The following is an 18,985-nucleotide window of genomic DNA, read 5'->3' as shown; positions in this document are numbered from 1 at the left end:
ACTGAAGGTTCCAGGCTGTTCTGGTGTAACCACCAGTAAAAGCGTGAAGGAGAATAAGGCATTTGTTTAAAAATTGAGAGTCTCAGAAATAAGATGTTGTTGGTGGGGCCTGTGAGATATTGTTCAGTATTATAAGAGTCTGATCTTTCAGGACCTACATGGTGAAAAAGAGAGAACTAACTCCTATGTGTTATAATTGTCACACTGTGGCCCATGCACACATACACTAAACGAATAAAAGAAATGTGTTTTCTGAAAAACTGTTTGTGAATTAAAAAGTTCTATTAGATATAAAGGGAATTAAGATTGAATGTGAACATAGTAAAGGCAATATCATTTTGGGCATACATTTTCAGGTGAGTTTTGTGATAAGCTGAGAAACTACAGAAAACAATGCTGGAAATGGCATGAGGAGGCTGGTTTCTTAAATACTAGAAATAATAGTGTGAGTTTAATTGAATTTGCTTCATTCCTGACATATGCTGGGCTTTGTCCAGTGGGGTCTCATAGCACCAACAGGGGAACAAAATAGTGTAATAAGTAAGGAAAAGCATGTGTCTGGGAGCAGGCCTATTAAATGTATGCCCTTTAAGTGGATGCAATCCTCACAAATAAATCCTCAAAGTCATTGACTGTGATATCAGCATTGTTGGTAATTGTAGTTAACTTTGCCATTCAGGGAACTGCTATAAGCTGTTTGCACAGAGAGAGAATGCAGGTGCTGCAGGTGCATGTTGGTAGCTTTCAAGAAGTTCTGCTGCTTTCCTTTTAATTTACAAGGCACACACCTTGGAGGAGAGCGGCTGGCAGCAGGGACATGCCTTAATAAGCTGCAGACATAGTCCAGATAAGAACAGACAAATTTGTGAACTAGGACAGTGGCAATGGCAACAGAAAGGAGGGCAGTTACACAAGAGATTTCAGAGGCACAGGAGCCTTCATGATTCATTAGGTGTGGGAGGCAGAGACATGACTCTGAGTGTTCATGCCTGGCTCACAGGGGCCATGGTGGTGCTGTTGTCAGATAATGAACCGTCAGGAAGAGATGGGGTTCGGACAGAGGGTTGTTAGATCAGGCCTCGGGATGAAAAAGTGACTGAAGTGAAGGCACTAAGTGCTACACTAATTTACCACCTGGAAAATATTCCGCTCAAGGGAAGGCACAGAGGTACTGATAGTAAATAAGATGACTGGGGAGGTAAATTCGAGGACTATGAAGAGGCGATGGCTTAACTAGGGAGGAATTCTTTCCTATACAAACTTCTGTATCTTGTTTATAAAAAGGACACGTATAAGCTTCAGTGCTAGCTGTGGTACATTCTGCCTTCTCCTTCAACATACTCAGTTTTGTTAGCATAAATGCACACACCTACACACACACACATATATATATATATATATAATATTAACATAGTTTATTATACTTTATAGTAACCCCTGTTCATACTAACTGCTTCTGACATATTACTTTTGCTAATTAAAAAAAAATGTTCATTTAGCTTGTTCAGCAATCTAATTTAAAGAAAAGTAATACCGAGAAAAGGGCTCCAGCTTCAAATATGATGAACCAGGAGTCACTGTGCCCTGTCTTCCCACACAGTTTCCCAACATTCTATAAATGAGCAACATCATTAGAGTCATACACAACGCTCATCTCCAGCAACTTGGGTGTCATCAGCTATGGGAACACGCTAGGCATTTGTGATGTTAGCTTGATATGAACCTGGAACATTCTAGCTTTGATATGTCACTTTTCTCCTAATTACTCAATAAACCTCCTCCTCTAACCAAAATTGCAGAGAACACACTGGTCTTCCAGTTGCTTTTGACTATGCTCTGAAATCATCAGGTTCATGATGCTTTCCGTTCCTCCTTGCTTGCTCTACATCTGTCTAACTGCTCTCTTGAGTCTCGCCACACTTTTCACCAGTTCTTTTGTACTGGATTTTCTAGAATTTTTTTCGGGACAGGGTCCCTCTGTGTAGCTTTGGAACTTGTCCTGGAACTCACTTTGTAGACCCAGCTGGCCTCAAACTCACAGAGATCCACCTGTCTCTGCCTCCAGAGTGCCGGGATTAAAGGTGTGCACCACCACCAATCAGAATATTGTCACAAGCCTCGAGGTGCCCTGTTGGTATTGGTGCTAGTTTTCAGCTCAGGCTGTATTTTCAATGAGGCCATTCAAATAGAAATGCACAGGAAACACACATTTTTAAAAGGATAGCAAGGAGTAGAATGAAATGGTGACTGTTAAACCTCGCCCCCCACCACTAAATTCCACATGAAGTTCAGTTTCATGAAGAGAAGTTATTGTAACAACTCTAGCATTCACCCTCCCTGTAGCTTCACTGTGACTTTCTTAGAGAGAGTAATGCTATCCTGGGATTTTGCTAATTCTTACCACATTTAAAGTGATTGGAGTCTCTTCTGTATATTTGTCTTAATAAATGCCCTTAGGCAGTCTCCAAGTCACTATACTAGGAATTTATGATGCACATCAGCCTTTTTCTTCTGTTATTTGTGCTGAACATCTTGCTGAAACAAAATGAGTAAACGAAAAGCATGCTAGTCATGAGTTTGTGGCTGCTGTTTTAGGGTGTTGGTACAAAAATAAAAATGTGAATATCCAGCAGAACTTAATCCCAGTTTCTCTTTCTGGAAGAGATAAGCACTGGAGAATATTTTTATATTACTTTTATATATGGGAAGTTTTAGTTCAAAGGTAGTCTTGATTTGTTTTTCAGCTTGAACCAAATGGAAAAAAGATGTTCTAGTACATGATGATCAGAATCCCTGTGAGTGAAGGAACAGAAGGCTACCTTTCTCCATGCACTCAAGCACTGTTTCAGCCTCTTTGTTTGCTTTTCCAAAACAAAAGAATCTTTAGAATAAATGTGTCAGTGATGAAAGACATGCAAGGGTCAGATGCTTCTGTAGTTTGGAAAATGGTATGCTGAAGGCTGATTTTGAAATTTCAGTTTGACTTAGTTCCTGTTTTTTTTTTTCATCTCTGAGTAATAGAGACAGTACCTTCCAAATAACTCAATACAAAAATCATGTCCTATGAATTTTGCAAAAAGGAACTATAGGAAATCTGATTAACACTTAGGTATATAATTCAAAGTCTTTCCTTAAAATAATTGATAGCATGGCGAGAACCTAATGTTGATGTCTGAAACTGGGACATATTTAAGTTGATATAGTAGCACTGAATACTCTGCACAGAGACCACATTCGACTTTTCAGAGTTCAAACATACTACACGTAGGAAATGATCCTCATTTCAAAATATATCAAATTTTCTCCCACAGAGAGTTTTGAAAAAATAAATCATAGCATTTATATTAGTTACTTTTATATTACTGTGCAATAACACTGTGACCAACACATTTTTATAGAAGAATTTGTTGGGGGCTTACAGTGTTAGAAGATGACCATCGTCATGGGGAGTGTGAGAACAAGCACTCAGGCAGGGCACCGGTACAGTCACTGGGAGTTTGAATATTGACACACAGTCACAAGGCAGAGCTAACTGTAGTGCTGTAGGCTTTTGAAATCTGACAGTGTACAGATGATGATACAGCTTGTATTGGTTAGGGTTACTATTGTGGCAAAATATCATGACAAAAACCAAGTTGAGAAAGAAAGGGTTTATTTGGCTAGATATCCTGAATCAAAGTCCCTTGAGGGAAGCAGAGGCCAGAAATCAAATTAGGCTTTGAACCTGGAGGCAGGGATGGACAGCCTGTGGAGTCTTTCTTACTGGCCTACTCTCCATGGCTCATTTAGCAGGCTTTTGTATAGCTCACAGGATCACTAGCCTAGGGATGTTAAAAGCATTATTATGCTGGGCCCTCCAAAATCTATCACTTATGAAAATGTCCTGAGATCTTGCTTACAGCCCAATCCTACTGAAACATTTTCTCAGTTAGGATTTCCTCCTCTCAGATAGCTTTTGTCATGTTGACATAAAACTAGCAAGCACATACTTCCTTCAGCAAGTCCACACCTTCCAATCCTTCCTAAACACTTCAACTAACTGGGAACCAATTATTCAAACATGAGTGTATGTAAATTTTTCTTGTTCAGACCACACTGCCATTAAAAGTCAGGATACTTTATATAAAACATATTGACTTTCAGCCTCTCTTAATAACTTAATGCCATGGCTTAACAAAATACAGTTTTAGCTACATTCATGATTGACAGCTCTCTAATGCCAGTATCACTTTATGTATAATAGGTACATATATGTATATATCATATACACATACTCTCAGTGAGTAGTTCTTTTAATAAATATGGAGCAATTGGGAAAATTGGTCCCAGAAGAGTTTCAGATAATGTCACAGTATCTATAGACAATGCCTGATGCAGTTGTGACAAGACGGGTCTATACAAAATGCAAAGCATGTTATCTTAACCAGTTATGAAGCCAGTATAAAATAATTAAACCGAACAGTGATTTCCAGACACAATAATCCAGATGCACATATGAATTCACAGCAACTGTAACAGCGACTGCATGCATAAGGACTCTGCAAGCTTCATCCAGAAGAAATCCCAACATAGAGGGTGAGAGGTAAATACATAATTCTTTAACTGAGGAGTTAGTAAAATTTGATAGCCTCTGGTAGAGGAGGATTTGGGAGTTTTGGTATTGTTTGCTTGTCTTATGATGGTAACTCTGATAGACTAACTTTATACACTAGACGAGATCACAATTCCAACATTAATTGTGCAACAGAAACTAGGTACAAAAGGTAGAAAAAAATAGTAATCACAAAGTTGGGTGGGAAGGGGTGAAAGTGCAGTAAGGGGGGGATTTGAAGAGACTGAGTATATTAAGTCTTAAAGACTTAACAAAAGTATTTTTAAAATATTAAAATGTCTACTTCATTTACTTTTGTAGTTATTGAAAATGGTTCCATTTCCATATACTATGAAACATACTCCCTAAAAGGAATAAATTAATTTGCACCTAATAAACATTTTCTTTTCACAAATAATTGCAATTAATTTTATAAAGTTAGTAAATAAAGTACTAGATTATTTCAAATTCAATTTGCTTTAAATTGATCAGTTACATGTATATTCATCTGTGCTACTAAAATACCAAGAAATCAATATGCTTCATGGGCTTCCTAAATATCATGTAGAGATCTGCATCAAAAAACTTTGCAAGTACATGTGTCCCTTAAAATTCTTCTCAAGGGCAACTTACCAGAAGTTGTCTTCACTACTTCAGTGGTGTTCCTCAATCCAACAAAGGAAAACTGGTAGAGCCTCCAAGATCGTGTGTCACCCACTTCAACAGAACTACGCTTCCACTGATAAACAATTTCTTCACGTGGATAGCCATCTACCATGAGATGAGAATACTCACGTTAAATGCAACAGCGGAGGGCCACAGGTAGCAACTACCTTCATTGGACAAGTTGCAGATGCTAAGGGACTTATATGACAGCACTGCAAGTCATATAAGGACCCTGTACTGAAAGGTACTACTCTGTGAAAACGTAACAAAATTCTTAACACACCCTGCTGGCAATGAGTGAAAGTAACAAAAGCAAAACTGCCTTTGAAAAATCACTTTTAATTGTGTAGAATGTAAAAAATAAATGATGTTCTAAATATCGTATCTGTACTTTATATCACCTGAGATAATACAAAAATGTCCAGTATAAAATAAAGATTAAAAATGTAAGTTAGTGTTTCATAGTGAAGTCTTGCCAATAGGTCAAGATTTTGAGAGTCATGCAGACACAAGAAACAATGAGAAAGTTTCAATAAAGGTATTTCTCTAATTCCTAATAGCATGACATAATTATATCAAGTTGTTCATCTGATTGCTAGGATTACATGGTTAGTGTGTGGCAGAGAGCAAGGAGAAGAGGAAATACAGGATGGTATTAGGATACAGTTTGGATTCAGTTTTAAGATAAATAGATAATGCAATTTGAAGCTAGTATGTAGAATGCCAATGAGTACACACAAATGAGCATAGAGGAATAGAAGATCTTTACAAAAAATAGTATTACACTAACAATCAGGGCAAAAGAGTGACTTTGTTTATGATATCGAAAGGTATCATAGAAATTTTCTTAACTGTTTTGTAAAATAATTCTTAACAGTAATTATCATAATTCCTCTATTAAATAATTGATGGACAGTGAACATTTCCTGAGTGGACAGCATTATCATCAATTAGCTGTGTGCTGTGGGAACTCCTTTAGCCAATAACTTTTAAGATGCTATCTGACTTTTGGACTGAACTCATGTACTGTAAATGTAGACGCAAAAGTGTGTGCAGGGGGAGGGGGTGTGTTTTGACTGCTGGATTTGGTTCTAGTTCCCAGATCATGCAGAGGACTGAGGGTCACTCTTCTTTCTGTGAGTTTACCCTCTAACAAATAGACCTTTATTATACTTGATTCTAGGCTAGTATAAAACTATTTCATATCACAACATCTGTGTACTATACTGTCCTTTTCTCAGTAAAATATGAACTTAATTAAAACCAAGAGTACTAATAAAACTCAATGGTAGAATGTTGTAGAGCATGGAACAAGGTCCTACTTTCACTTTCTCATGTGGCCCTAAATGAATGGGCGCATGAATGAATAAGTAAGAAATGAACATTACTTCAACTATTCATATATTAATAATATTAAATTAGATAATCCATGACCATAAAGTATGCTTTTCATTTTAATAAAATAGTCTTTGCTTTCACTTTCATTTTAATTTTGGTTGAATCTTTGTTTACTTTTGTAAAAGAGAGCAGATAGATGGTATCTACAAATAAAGTGGGTACATTTGTAGCAACACTGAGGATGGGAAAAGTATGATACCCCAAAAGAACACTGTGGGGAGTGGAGTGGTGAGTGATTTTCTTTCAGCAGTAAGCAATATTACATTGTGTGTGTGTGATCAAAAGACAATCATTAAGCTGGGCGGTGGTGGCGCACGCCTTTAATCCCAGCACTCAGGAGGCAGAGGCAGGAGAATCTCTGTGAGTTCGAGACCAGCCTGGTCTACAAGAGCTAGGTCCAGGACAGGCTCCAAAACCACAGAGAAACCCTGTCTCGAAAAACCAAAAAAAAAAAAAAAAAGACAATCATTAATTGCAAGTTCATGGCACAATTATTTCCTGTTTTTGAGTTTCAACTAACTCAAAAGAATAGCAGCTCTACTTGGTTAGTAACAGACAGTAAGGCTATTCTCTCTAAAAGTGAGGGGAATGTTGTCAACTTTATAACTGAACACATTTTACTCAAATAGATAAGCATGAAATCAGATATATAATGGGATGTTTTCTAAATTTATGTTATGCACATTTATATCCTTGGAATTGATGACTTAACTGAGGATTGCTTCTCTTATGATTGGTCTTTTAAAATTAACTATAGCTATGACTTTATTTATCTTAGGAGTTTCCCTGACTCCCTCGCAGAGAAATTATGTTGACAAAAATGTATCCTTCAAAATCCATAAATAATTTTTCATGTATCCAATTATGTCCAACCGTCATATGAAAAACAAAGCAGAGAAGGATAATTTAACGTGATTGATTAACAAATAGGAAACCATTTAGAAAACGGATGCCTGTTTGGTTTTAAATATCTTTGCAGAAGTGTTAATGCTTAATTGATGGTTGGATTGTCAAAGCTCTTCTTGGTAACTTATATTACCCAATAAAGATAATAACAATAAGTCATGTTTTTATTGTGTTGACAAGCCATGCATTTTTACACATATTATACTAACAGAACAGTGTTAATGTGGGGCACATCTTGCGTAAGAATATGTTTAAAAAAAACTCTTTTGAGTCAATTGGAGGTATAGACTCAATGGCTATGCCCTTTCTATTGAGTTCAGACCTGGTCTTAAAGTCCTCTCAACAGTGACTCTGGCAATCCATTATCTATTTTCTAAAATTTCCCACTCAATGAATTCTACTGCAGAGCTTTTCTTAATTGGCATAATTTGGAATTGCAATAAAAAAGATTTCAGAATCAATAACATAGCCCGCAGCCACTATGCAACTTCTATGTTTCATTACATTAATTGATGAGGTTAGCGGAATGACTACAGGTGACAGGGCACGATACAAGAGAACACTGCTTACAACTGGAGAACTCCAGGGGGCAGGAGTGTTCATCCATCGGGAAGTTGTGTAACTGCAGCTGGCACTCAGCATCAATTGTCAGCCTATGTAGAACGACAACAGAGAAAACCATCGGCATCATATCTAAACTGCACACTGGCATCCTTTGAACTACAAACTAACATATCTATCATACAACGTGATCCTCAGTGGGCAAAAAATTCTAAATTCCAGGTTAAAAAAATATTTCTACGTGAAAATTTTTATATAGCAACAGAACCATCTAATTCAGCTCAACCCAATTTATTGAAAATATGTGATTTCTTGTTTTGTGTTTTATCTTATTTATTTTTACAAATTAATTGCACACACTGGAGATTTCTCAGTGAATATATTTAACTTGTTTAAGAGAACAAACTGTTTTCAGAACTGGAGCACATTTACTGTTTGCATCAATATGAATTCTGGCAGTTCTCTGATCTTATCAGCTAATTAACACAAAGCCTTCTGTTGGCAAGAACTTGCCGTCTTTAAATTGCCATAGGTGGGTTTTAAAACGCCTCTGTGGTGCAATGGACTTGTGTGCCTTTTTACAACAGAACACCATGAAGCCATCAAATAGAATGCTATAAAGAAGGGGGTTATCTAAACACATAAAGGAGATGCTAAATGCACATACACTGAGAAATTGAGAAAGCCGTAGCCATCGAATTCCATATTGCACAGTATTAAAGCCTAAAGAATCCGGAGTTTCACGCCCTGGACTGAGACTCCAGGAGTCTAAATCTAACGGAGTCCAGATGTTCTGACCTCCTTTGCAGAGGCATGGGAAAAAGTTACACTGTAACGGTGATGGTTGGTAATTTTCAAAACATTCACATCTGTGAGTTGGATTTCTTATAACCTACAATGCCACTGCTTAAGTGATAAAACTATTATTTTATAAGAGTTTAATTTTAAAGAATTTCCAATAGATATAACTTTTAATTGGGCTCATTTAAATTGTTGTAGTGTAATAAAGCAATTAATGACTTTTCTGTGCATCTTTAATGCGTATAAAGCATGGACTAAGTGAACTATTTCCTAAGAATGCACTGTTAGTGCTCTGTGATATTTGAACCTCCTCAAGGTCACATGATCAAGGACAAGTCACAGGACTTGGACGTAGGCTTACTATTTTTCATAGCAGGGAGGATTTAATAATTTTCTTCTTATGATTTTTTCAAAGAAAAGCTTGGCTTTATTCATAAATGAGATTTCAATTAAATTTGATTCTTTATTAGAATTATCTCTCAAAATTAAAGTGAAATTTTTACAAATTAAAGATAATGCAGATAGATTGCAGATATAGATACAGACTCAGAAATATATAGCCCTATACACATGCAAGTACATATACAGACACTTTTAATTCAGATAAGAAACTGAGCTAAAATCATCTTTCTTTCTCTATGTACGTACATTGTCTCAAGTCTTAAGCAGGCAATAATTGACACTTTTAGGATACTTCCATAATTAAACAGTATAGTGCTTCCTCAAACTAATAGAACTAAAAAATGACTACAGCATTATAAAATGATAAGACCCGAGATAGGGAGAATGATGGCATATTTCAAAAGCTAGTTTGAGCTCTGATGTATAATACAGACTTTGATTTTCTCATTTCGTTTTTTAATCATTACCTTATCAGTAATTTCATGAGTTTTCAATGACTTTAATATCAACACAATGGCTTACTTTCGCAGTTGGAGCCATTTTTCTCAATAACTAATCTAAATGGTAAAGTTTCAGGCAATTTAAAAATAGTATGGTTCATATATTCAGTATTAAGAATTATAAGACATGTATTTTACTTATACCTTTTACATGCCAAAACCTGGAAGTGTGCTATTTAAATTTCTGCTAATATACAAATAATTTTATGTCTGAAATACTTATGTATTATGTATTATGCCCTGCAGTTAGCATTGTACCATCACTCTTTTCACTTCTAACAAACATGTGTGTAAGATCCTTACCTGACAGCTAAGAAGTACTAGCTATAGTACTTCTATACTTCCAATAAAGAATGGGAGGTAAGTTGGTGGGGGCTCCACCTTTTCTAATAATTTATATCTTTGCCTGCTTAATTCATTGAAATAGAAAATGTAACAAGAGAAATGTCATGCTTCTTATGTAGAAAAGAAGTTTGATATGTATTCTAGAAACAAGTCCTTCCAATATCTTCTGTACATAGACATTTCACAGTTGCCTGAGTTCATAGGACAGGACTGAAAGCAACGAGCCACAAGCTTCCCTTTCTTTCCATCATCCTTCCTTCCTAAAAGCATAGGGTTGATTTTGTTCTTTTGTTTCCAACAAACACCCTTTCCCCCTCCAAAAAAAAAATACCTTAAGGTATAGAGAACTCGACCATCATTCCAAATTCTCAGCATCCTGTTGGGAGTGGTGATCCAATGAGCATCAGCCTTTTTGGAATTCCTGAAGAAAGTGTCTGGAATCCAGATTTTCCCCACCATATTGCTGTTCAACCGGAGAACTTTAATGGTACTGTTAAATTTCAAACGTCTGTCATACCAGGTTTGGGCAAAAAATATATCAATTGTATATTCCTGTTTTAAAAAGAACAGAGGATTTAGAGTATTTGTGTTTCTCGGCCCCATGAATATTGCCAGATGAGGCAATGCTGTTTGGGTTTTGAATAGTTCAAAAGGAATTATTAGCTTTCCTGATGAGATCACTACCATATCTGGGTTTGACATCAGTTTCATAAAGTTTTGATTTCTGGCCAAATAGCCAACCCCTAGTGTGTCTGTGTATGTCTGTGTGTTTCTCTGTGTTTATGCATGTGTTTTGTGTATGTGTATGTCTCTCTCTTTCTGTGTTTGTTTATGTCTGTCTATGTGTGTCTGTGTATTTGTTTGTATGTGTGTGACTCTTCAGAAATTTTTACTCTGGGTCATTCTTCTTACTAAATGCTTTTCACTTGTTAGCTGATTAATATCCCACTTTAAGTCACTAATCCAAAGAATCAAGTCTTATAATAATAAACAATATCATAAATAATGTACTATCCTCATGGTTCCAAATAACCATTCCTGGTTCTTGTATTGCTATATATCTTGATTTCAATCAGATTGGTTTGAAATAGGAAAAGTGGGACAGACAAAAATCAACTTATAGTTCTTAGAATACAGAAGACTCAGAAGGCCTCTTAGGTGTCCAGTAGCCTGTACACCATTTTATGCTGAAAAACTCGAGGCACCAGGGGAAGCATTGTTTTTTCAGAACCATATGCAACATCAGGATAAACTTCTCTCGCTGCTTCCACGCTGTTCTGTACCTCTCTTGTCTGTATTAGCTGCTACCGTGTCTCACTATAGCACACAACAAACAGTACACTGCTTATGTCCTATACGTTGCTCACAGTTTAGTTTAGGGCTTGAAGGTTAATTTTTTAAGAGAGAGAAAAAAATTTTAATAACTATTTTAACTAATTAATGCTGAGCTGAGAAGTAAAATGATGTGATAAATGTGAACACACTTTAATATCAAACAAAATGAAAATTAAAATACAACAATGAAAAAACAGCATTTTATAGAACTAAGAAACAATTTCTAAAAAACATAATTCTGAAACCAAGATAATCTCTTTCAATATACTGTCAATAAGGACAAAGCTAAATTATTACTTACAGACTGTCCTTAAATATTTAGCGCTTGTATCAGGACACTAAAGTTTTAAAAAACTGAGGATTATTTTCATGATTATGTAAGTTTTACATCATTTTATATGAGTCTCTGTATTTATCTGTATAGAACAAATTTGTTCTAGCATGGCAAATGCCAATTTTAAATCATAATATTACCATAATTTATCATATTATTATACTATATGCTGTGCACTGAAATAGTATTTTTCTGCTATGTATTTTGACCAAATTTGCTTCTTTATTTTATTTTTATTTTACAATGATATTTATATTAAAATATACTATAAATTTATTCCCTTATATTTTGTGTTATATAATAAATGTAGTATTTCACTTCAGATTTGGGCTGAAAATATTATAAGTATGAATATTTTCTCTGGAAAAGATTTATAAGTTGAAGCAAAGTATTATTTCTACATTGTCAATCTTCTAAATCATAAGAGTTTCATATTTTGCTGTAGGTAGCAATTGACAGGTTTACAGTGATTGTTGGATCAACATTAAATCAAAATTACACTCATTGATTTCATTTCTAACCATGTTTGAGTTTTATGATAAAAATCCTTAAATTTTTAACTGCTTCAATTGACATGAAAAAAATCAGTCTTTAAGTTTATCTTTCCTTTGCAAACTTTTGATTCCCATTTTAAAAAATTCCTTATTATTTCTTAGCTAAAAACAAATTATATTTTAAAACTCACCATATTGATAGCATTCACTGGGCCAATGCTGTTCACATACATATCCGTGTGAATTAATGTCGGTTTCACTGCAAGGAAAATTAGAGGGATATAATTCTTTGTTTGTTTGTTTGTTTTTAACCAGGAACAAAACTGTATTTTTTGTCTGTTTCTTAGCCTATCTCATTTAGCTGCATTAAATGATCACACAGGACTAATTCAGTATTAGTCAATACCTTAGCTTTTCATAATGATTTTTTTTTCAAAGAAATATCTCTTTTTAAGGATCTTGTTTCAAAAAGCAAGTAGTTTTTGGCTTTTTCTTTTAGAGTATACAAAAGTGAAGAATAAAAAAAAATCTTTTTTGTTTGCTTTTCTATAGCGTTCTCTCAGATATCCTGAATTTTATCATTTTTTCTCTCTGAGCTCTAGAAACTGTTTGTGCCTCCTGACCCCACTTGATTGATGTATACAGAAACATGATTACTAAGTGGCAGGGGAACTATGTATTAAAAGTTCAAAGTAGACACAAACAGCAATAATGTGACATTGCTCTTGTCAATTCTTTCACCACCACTTTGCCCTCAAACATCTCCAACCCACATCAAAACGAGATCTTCACTAATGACCTACTGGGTTGCTGTGACTGCGTAGATTGTAGAAGGAAACTGCCAGCAAGCCCATTACACAGCAATCTGTTAGATATAACTAATATTAAAATAGGTGGTGTAATGCTCACGATCAAATGAATGCGATCTATATTGATTTAAAATTTAATTGGCAGAAGATACACGAGGTCCTTCTGGGCTTTAATTCAAGCATTTTTATCTCATCTTATTCATTTTCCTTGAAAGTACCATGTCAGAACTCTCTGTGACAGATGGAATTCTTCGTCAGTGGTGACATCCAAACCCTTCACTTCCTGTGAAGGAGGTTACTTCGTTGTCTCTTGACTTCAGGGTTGGTGGATCTTAATTGGACAGATACTATCTTTACAAAAGTGTATGACAATTCCAAGCCCAAACATGTTTAACCATCTCTCTTTTTCTTTTCTATTACCATGAAAAGGATTTTCACAATTCACACCCTGATTCTGAAATAGAATAAGAGACTATCTGATCCTGTTTGACTAGGCATCGGATAGTCCATCCCCCACTATGATGCCAAATACTGCTTATTGCTAGTGTCTCTGAAATTTTAGCTGGTTATTACATAGTTGTGTCTACCCAATACCTTCTCTGCTACTCTTCATTTTGATTTCTTTTCTCTCTGGTGTTATTTCATCTGGAGCTTTGATGCAACAACAGCAGCAACGTTTTAAAAACTAAAACCTTTGTAATATCTAGGAAAATATTTAGCAGTTGTAAAGTTTCTCCGTTGCTGCCACCAGGCTTGAATGCTGTTTATACACCCTTTCTCTATATTGAAAATTGTAGGACTATAATTTTAAACTTTCTGGCTCTTGGAATATAATGATATGTTTTTCCAAATTAAGTAACTAGGCCTGGTGCGTCCCCTCTACAGCATAGAACTCAAAGCATCTTCATACCTCCTATATCAGGCCGGAGTTTGTTGTCATAACCTTCCAGTAGGTTGTTTAAGATGACAGTGACGTCACCCTCTGGAACCTTTGGAGTCAACACCCATGTTTTATTAGAAGTGTAATCTTCATAATCATCATCTGATTTTTGGCTAGTGAAGCTAAGGAAAGAAAAATACTAGTCACTAAACACATAGATTACATCCGAGTTGACTCCTACCACAAACCAGCCAGAGGAAAGGAGGAATGAGGCAGCATGGTGGGAGTGTAGGGAAACTGCAAAAAGTTTACCTGATGGTTAATCTAACCAATTATACTGTGCAGATGGAGATTAAAATGGATTACAATGTTTCTTACAGTTTTCTGGAGTGCTTTGCCCTCCTGTCTATGAATAAGACATGTGTTATCTCTTATTTGTGCCTTTCAATGTTTGCTGTTCTTCTCACCCACATGCTCAGCCTCATTAAAGACCTTTTTTAAAAAAAAAATTGGGAATGTGATAGTTAAATTATTGTAAGGTAGCCTAATGATTCAGCAATACTGTCTCCTTCTTGCTTCTTCAAGAAGTTAATTTACACCAATCTATTAAGGAAACTAAGGGAGTGATTATTAGATTCGCTCTTACAGCCCTCAGTCAGGCCCCTTCTCCTCAACCTGAGCCACTTAGGAAGAGTTCAGGCTGACTGCCTTCTTGTCCCCCAGGCTACATGATGTGTATTTTCTCCAATTTCTTGCACTGAAGGCTAGAGTCATTCATTTATCTTTCCTTGTTAAGAAAACTGTACTACGAAGAAAAATGTAGTTGCAGGCTTTAATTCATCATTTGTCACAGCAATATTAACAGGGCTGGATGTACTGTATTCATATGAATAAAATTAGTTGTTTTGACTGATCAAATAGTCTCAGGATATCCTGTCAGTCAGTATTATATGGTGAAACCAGATGGAAAATTCCTCATAATTGACAAAGAAGGGAGAAATGAATTAGGAAGGTGAATTGAACTCTGTGATTCATATCTTCCTCTGCTCTAAGTTCTAGCTCCTCCCCTCCCACATGCAAAATTACTGTATTTCTCCAGGTCTAGAAAAAAGTTCTGGCCAAACCCTCACCTTTCACTTTCATCAGTACTGCTAGAAATCTGAGGATTGTGAAAAGTTAACAAATAAAGATTGACCCCAAACCCTTGGTTTTAGCTTCCTTTTCCCAATTATGTCCAAGAATGGATATCACTGGGTACCAGCTTGCAACGTTGCCCTGATGGTTTATATAGATTTTAGAAATTTTTCATTACATTTATTTATTTGGAGTTATTTATTCGGGTGTAAGAAAGTGTGCCATGGCACACCCGTGGAAGTCAGTGTTTATGAGGTAAGAAAACAACCCATGGTACTCTGTTCTCTTCTACTATTGTGTGGTTCCTGGGGTCAAGCTACGGTCACGAGGCTAGGTGGCAAAGCCTGTACATGCTGAGACATGTCCTTTTTCACATTTCCTCAATCATATAAATTACGTACACAATGTGGATATAGTAAATAAGTTTAAAGATGTATAATTATACGTAGGGATATAACATTGCAGATGTGTATATACACATCAACAAATAGAAAATAAATAATCAATAATATGTAGATGTCCAAAATGGTAGGAGAATGGTGAATGAATGACTTGTTAACGTCGGTTGCAAAGAAGATAGAAGGTGATGTTTTAAGAGGAATACTAACTAGTTAGATTATCTTAGGAAGCAAGGACAATAATATTGTTTTTTTATAGCTTTGGGAAATATCTAATATTAAGTAAGTATGAAAAGCCTTATAGGAACGCACTAGTTAGTAAACTATTGTGTATGCACTTCACATGATGTTTTTGACTGAGTAGACAATGCTTCTCACCAAAGACACATGTTATTATTATTATTATTATTTTGTTTTTTTCAAGACAGGGTTTCTCTGTGGTTTTGGAGCTTGTCCTGGAACTAGCTCTTGTAGACCAGGCTGGTCTCGAACTCACAGAGATCCGCCTGCCTCTGCCTCCCGAGTGCTGGGATTAAAGGCGTGCGCAACCACCGCCCAGCTAAGACACATGTTATTAAATGAAAATCATAGTAGAATGCATGGAATACTTTCTTACAATTACTAGTTAGGGACATCGCAGAGTTCTCCAAAAACAACAAATGCTATCTTGGTTACCCACCATAACCACATGATATAGACCCTTATGGCTAAAGATACCACACATTTTGCCCATAAGACTTAGAGAAATCAACTCAAACAAACTGGGAAAATCCCACCTGTTGGCTAGCTTTTATTGTGCCAGAAAAGGCTACATAGTCTGCTAAGGAGAAAAGAAATCAAGAGCCTCACCTGTCACCAAATGCTGCATACTGCCATACTGATCTACCATTCAAGAATTCACCTGTGTTGACTAGTCATTCTTATAGGGTAACTACATGCTTTCTTTTAATTTGAGTTATCTTCCTCCAGGGGTATATTCATGCCTAGTACTATAGTCCTGGATCAAGACCCATTGTTGGGGAAGTTACAGGCTCTACAGTAGTACCTGATATTATTTTCATAAATTGCCAGGCTGTTTCCTGAAGATTGTACACCCTCAGAACTAGACTCCTCTCAGGGGAATGTATGTGTATGTGGAAGTCCCAGGGTGAGTAAAAAGTGGGAATGTTGGGTGTATATCATCATATATTATAGCATCCATATATAAAATCCTCAAGCAATAGATTTTTGGAAATATGGAAATTATATAACTAGAGTATATTTATGTATAAAATTCTCAACCAAAAATTTACAAAAATAATAAAGTATATGGACAAACATCTACAAAGACACCATTTGACATTTTGTATGTTAATGAGCATAGGAGATCCAGATGAGCATTGCTTCCAGAGTGCCTGGACGGGATAGGGTAGACTGGCAGTGGTTCAACACCTCTCCAAAGACAAGTTCTCTGCTAGGAAATTGCCTCTAAGGGCTCAATTCCTCATTTCACCAAAGCACTGCTAAGCACTGCCTAAATGAACTCTAATCCTATGACCCAGATCTTACTACTGTGTTTGGGGGGAGGCTTTCTAACAAGAAACTTCAATTTATTTAGTTCATGAAGAAAAGAATATCGTTAGTCCATTAAAAGTAATCATGATAGTATTTCATTACCATAACAATCCATGCCAAAGTGTGTCTTTTAAATCTAATTCTCTCTCTCTCTCTCTCTGTCTCTCTCTCTCTCTCTCTCTCTCTCTCTGTGTGTGTGTGTGTGTGTGTGTTTGTATGTGTGTATGTGTGTGTGTCTTTCCCTTCGTTCCCTGCTTCCCTGTAAGCCATAGGGATTCCATTTTCTTTAATATAAGAAGATGATGATTAGGTGATTTAATTTTTTATGGAAATTCTCATGCTAATAAATAAATATTCCAGGCACAGTGGTGCAATTACTTTTTCTTGTCTAGCAACTAAAATCAAAACTTTATTTAATGTAGAAATAAAATAGGCTTGCATAGAAGGAAAGATACTGAACTTAACTAATGACTTTCTCAATTTCATCACTTCCCTACCAACTGCTGAAACAAAAATCTGACTATTAAAAAGGAATACATCAGTGGTAGTTTTATTTCCACACTTCACAATGCCCAAACAGACACTGAGAGAAGTTAAAATACAAAAAAGAGATAAGAAACATATATTTAGGAGACAGGTAAATCTGGTTTATCTTCTATATTAATTCTCACTTTATTGCCTGGAAAAATTTACTCAGACTTAGAAAACCACAAGTTTTAATCTTTAAGCATGGGGGATTATCCATACTCATATTACACTGTATACTATTTAGCATCTAGGTCCATAATTATTATGGCGAGGTGACCATTGCTAGGTTTAACAGAATGGAGCCAAATGTGTAACTAAAGCATGAATCCATGGAGCTGTTTCAAGGCATTTACCTAACATTACTTCAGAAGAACTAAAAACAGATGCTTTCCAGGAGGAAAAATAATGAGCCCCTATATTATAAATAAATGAGGTTTAGTTTCTCCACAGCTCTCCCAGCTGAAATCTAAATTAAAGGGGATGATGCATGATCTGGGATCATTTCCAGATTTGTCTAAAAAAATAAATAAGAGGAAAAAATCTTCCCTCATTAATGGCAGGCTGTTTCACTTGGTCTTTAGAGGTAGGACGTCTGTGTTTACAAGGGCCTTTGTAAGGATGATAGTGTCTGAACAACAAATGTTAAACTGTGGGCACGCCTGCGTACAAACAGATGGATCATGATTTATGACAATCTATCTACTATGGTTGGCTTGAAAGCACACAAACTTGAAAATCTGAATTCAGCAACCAGTCAGCATCCTCTGGGGAGGATTTAGAGTTATTATTTTTTGTAGTATCTTAAAAAATACCTTATAGAGGAAAGGAAATGCAATCAAAATTGTTCTTAAGTTAATTGATCATAATTTTTAAAATTCACTTGAATGAAAACATCAGAGGAGTTGCGTCCACAAACCTTCATTCTTCTCATTTCTGGAAAACTTAGAGAGGTTGTCACAAGTCATCTGGCCAAGAGTTCTGGACTGATAGTCTAAAGATTCTCAGGGGATTTTCTAGGAAGCTAAACTCTAAGATCCATCTATAGTCATAAGTCAGACTCTTTAAAGAAATTTCCAGTCATACATCTGTCATGCACATTCAGAGGGTCTAGTTTGGGCCTATGTTTGTTCTTTCCCTGTCTGTTTAGAATTGGTGAGCTTCCATTAGCTCAGGTAAACTGTGTCAGTGGGTGTCCCTATCACTATCATGGTCTTGATCTCCTTGCTCATATTCTCACTCCTCCCACTCTTCAACTGAACTTTGGGAGCTCAGCCCAGTGCTCCGCTGCAGGTCTCTGCCTCTGTTTCCATCAGGTACTGGATGAAAGTTCTATGGAAACATTTCGGATA

General features: G+C 36.0%; 1 protein-coding gene across 2 annotated transcripts in view; it reads right to left on the bottom strand.

The window, feature by feature from the left end:
• The window catches only part of Gabrg2 (gamma-aminobutyric acid type A receptor subunit gamma2), a 92,177-nt gene that overhangs the window by 51,464 nt on the left and 21,728 nt on the right, over positions 1–18,985 (bottom strand). For both annotated transcript variants that reach the window (XM_041676208.1, XM_041676209.1), the window contains exons 2-6: positions 14,053–14,204; positions 12,525–12,592; positions 10,502–10,722; positions 8,132–8,214; positions 5,225–5,362 (exon numbers count right to left, since the gene is read on the bottom strand). In XM_041676208.1, coding sequence (XP_041532142.1) covers positions 5,225–5,362; positions 8,132–8,214; positions 10,502–10,722; positions 12,525–12,592; positions 14,053–14,204 — 662 coding nt within the window. The remainder of the gene's footprint in view (positions 1–5,224; positions 5,363–8,131; positions 8,215–10,501; positions 10,723–12,524; positions 12,593–14,052; positions 14,205–18,985) is intronic.

The sequence above is a fragment of the Microtus oregoni genome, unplaced genomic scaffold (assembly GCF_018167655.1).
Source record: "Microtus oregoni isolate MIOR12 unplaced genomic scaffold, Mior012 000027F_ref0000203, whole genome shotgun sequence".
Lineage (NCBI taxonomy): Eukaryota > Metazoa > Chordata > Mammalia > Rodentia > Cricetidae > Microtus > Microtus oregoni.
The sequence above is the reverse complement of the archived record's forward strand: the minus strand, read 5'-3'. Positions and strand labels throughout refer to the sequence as shown.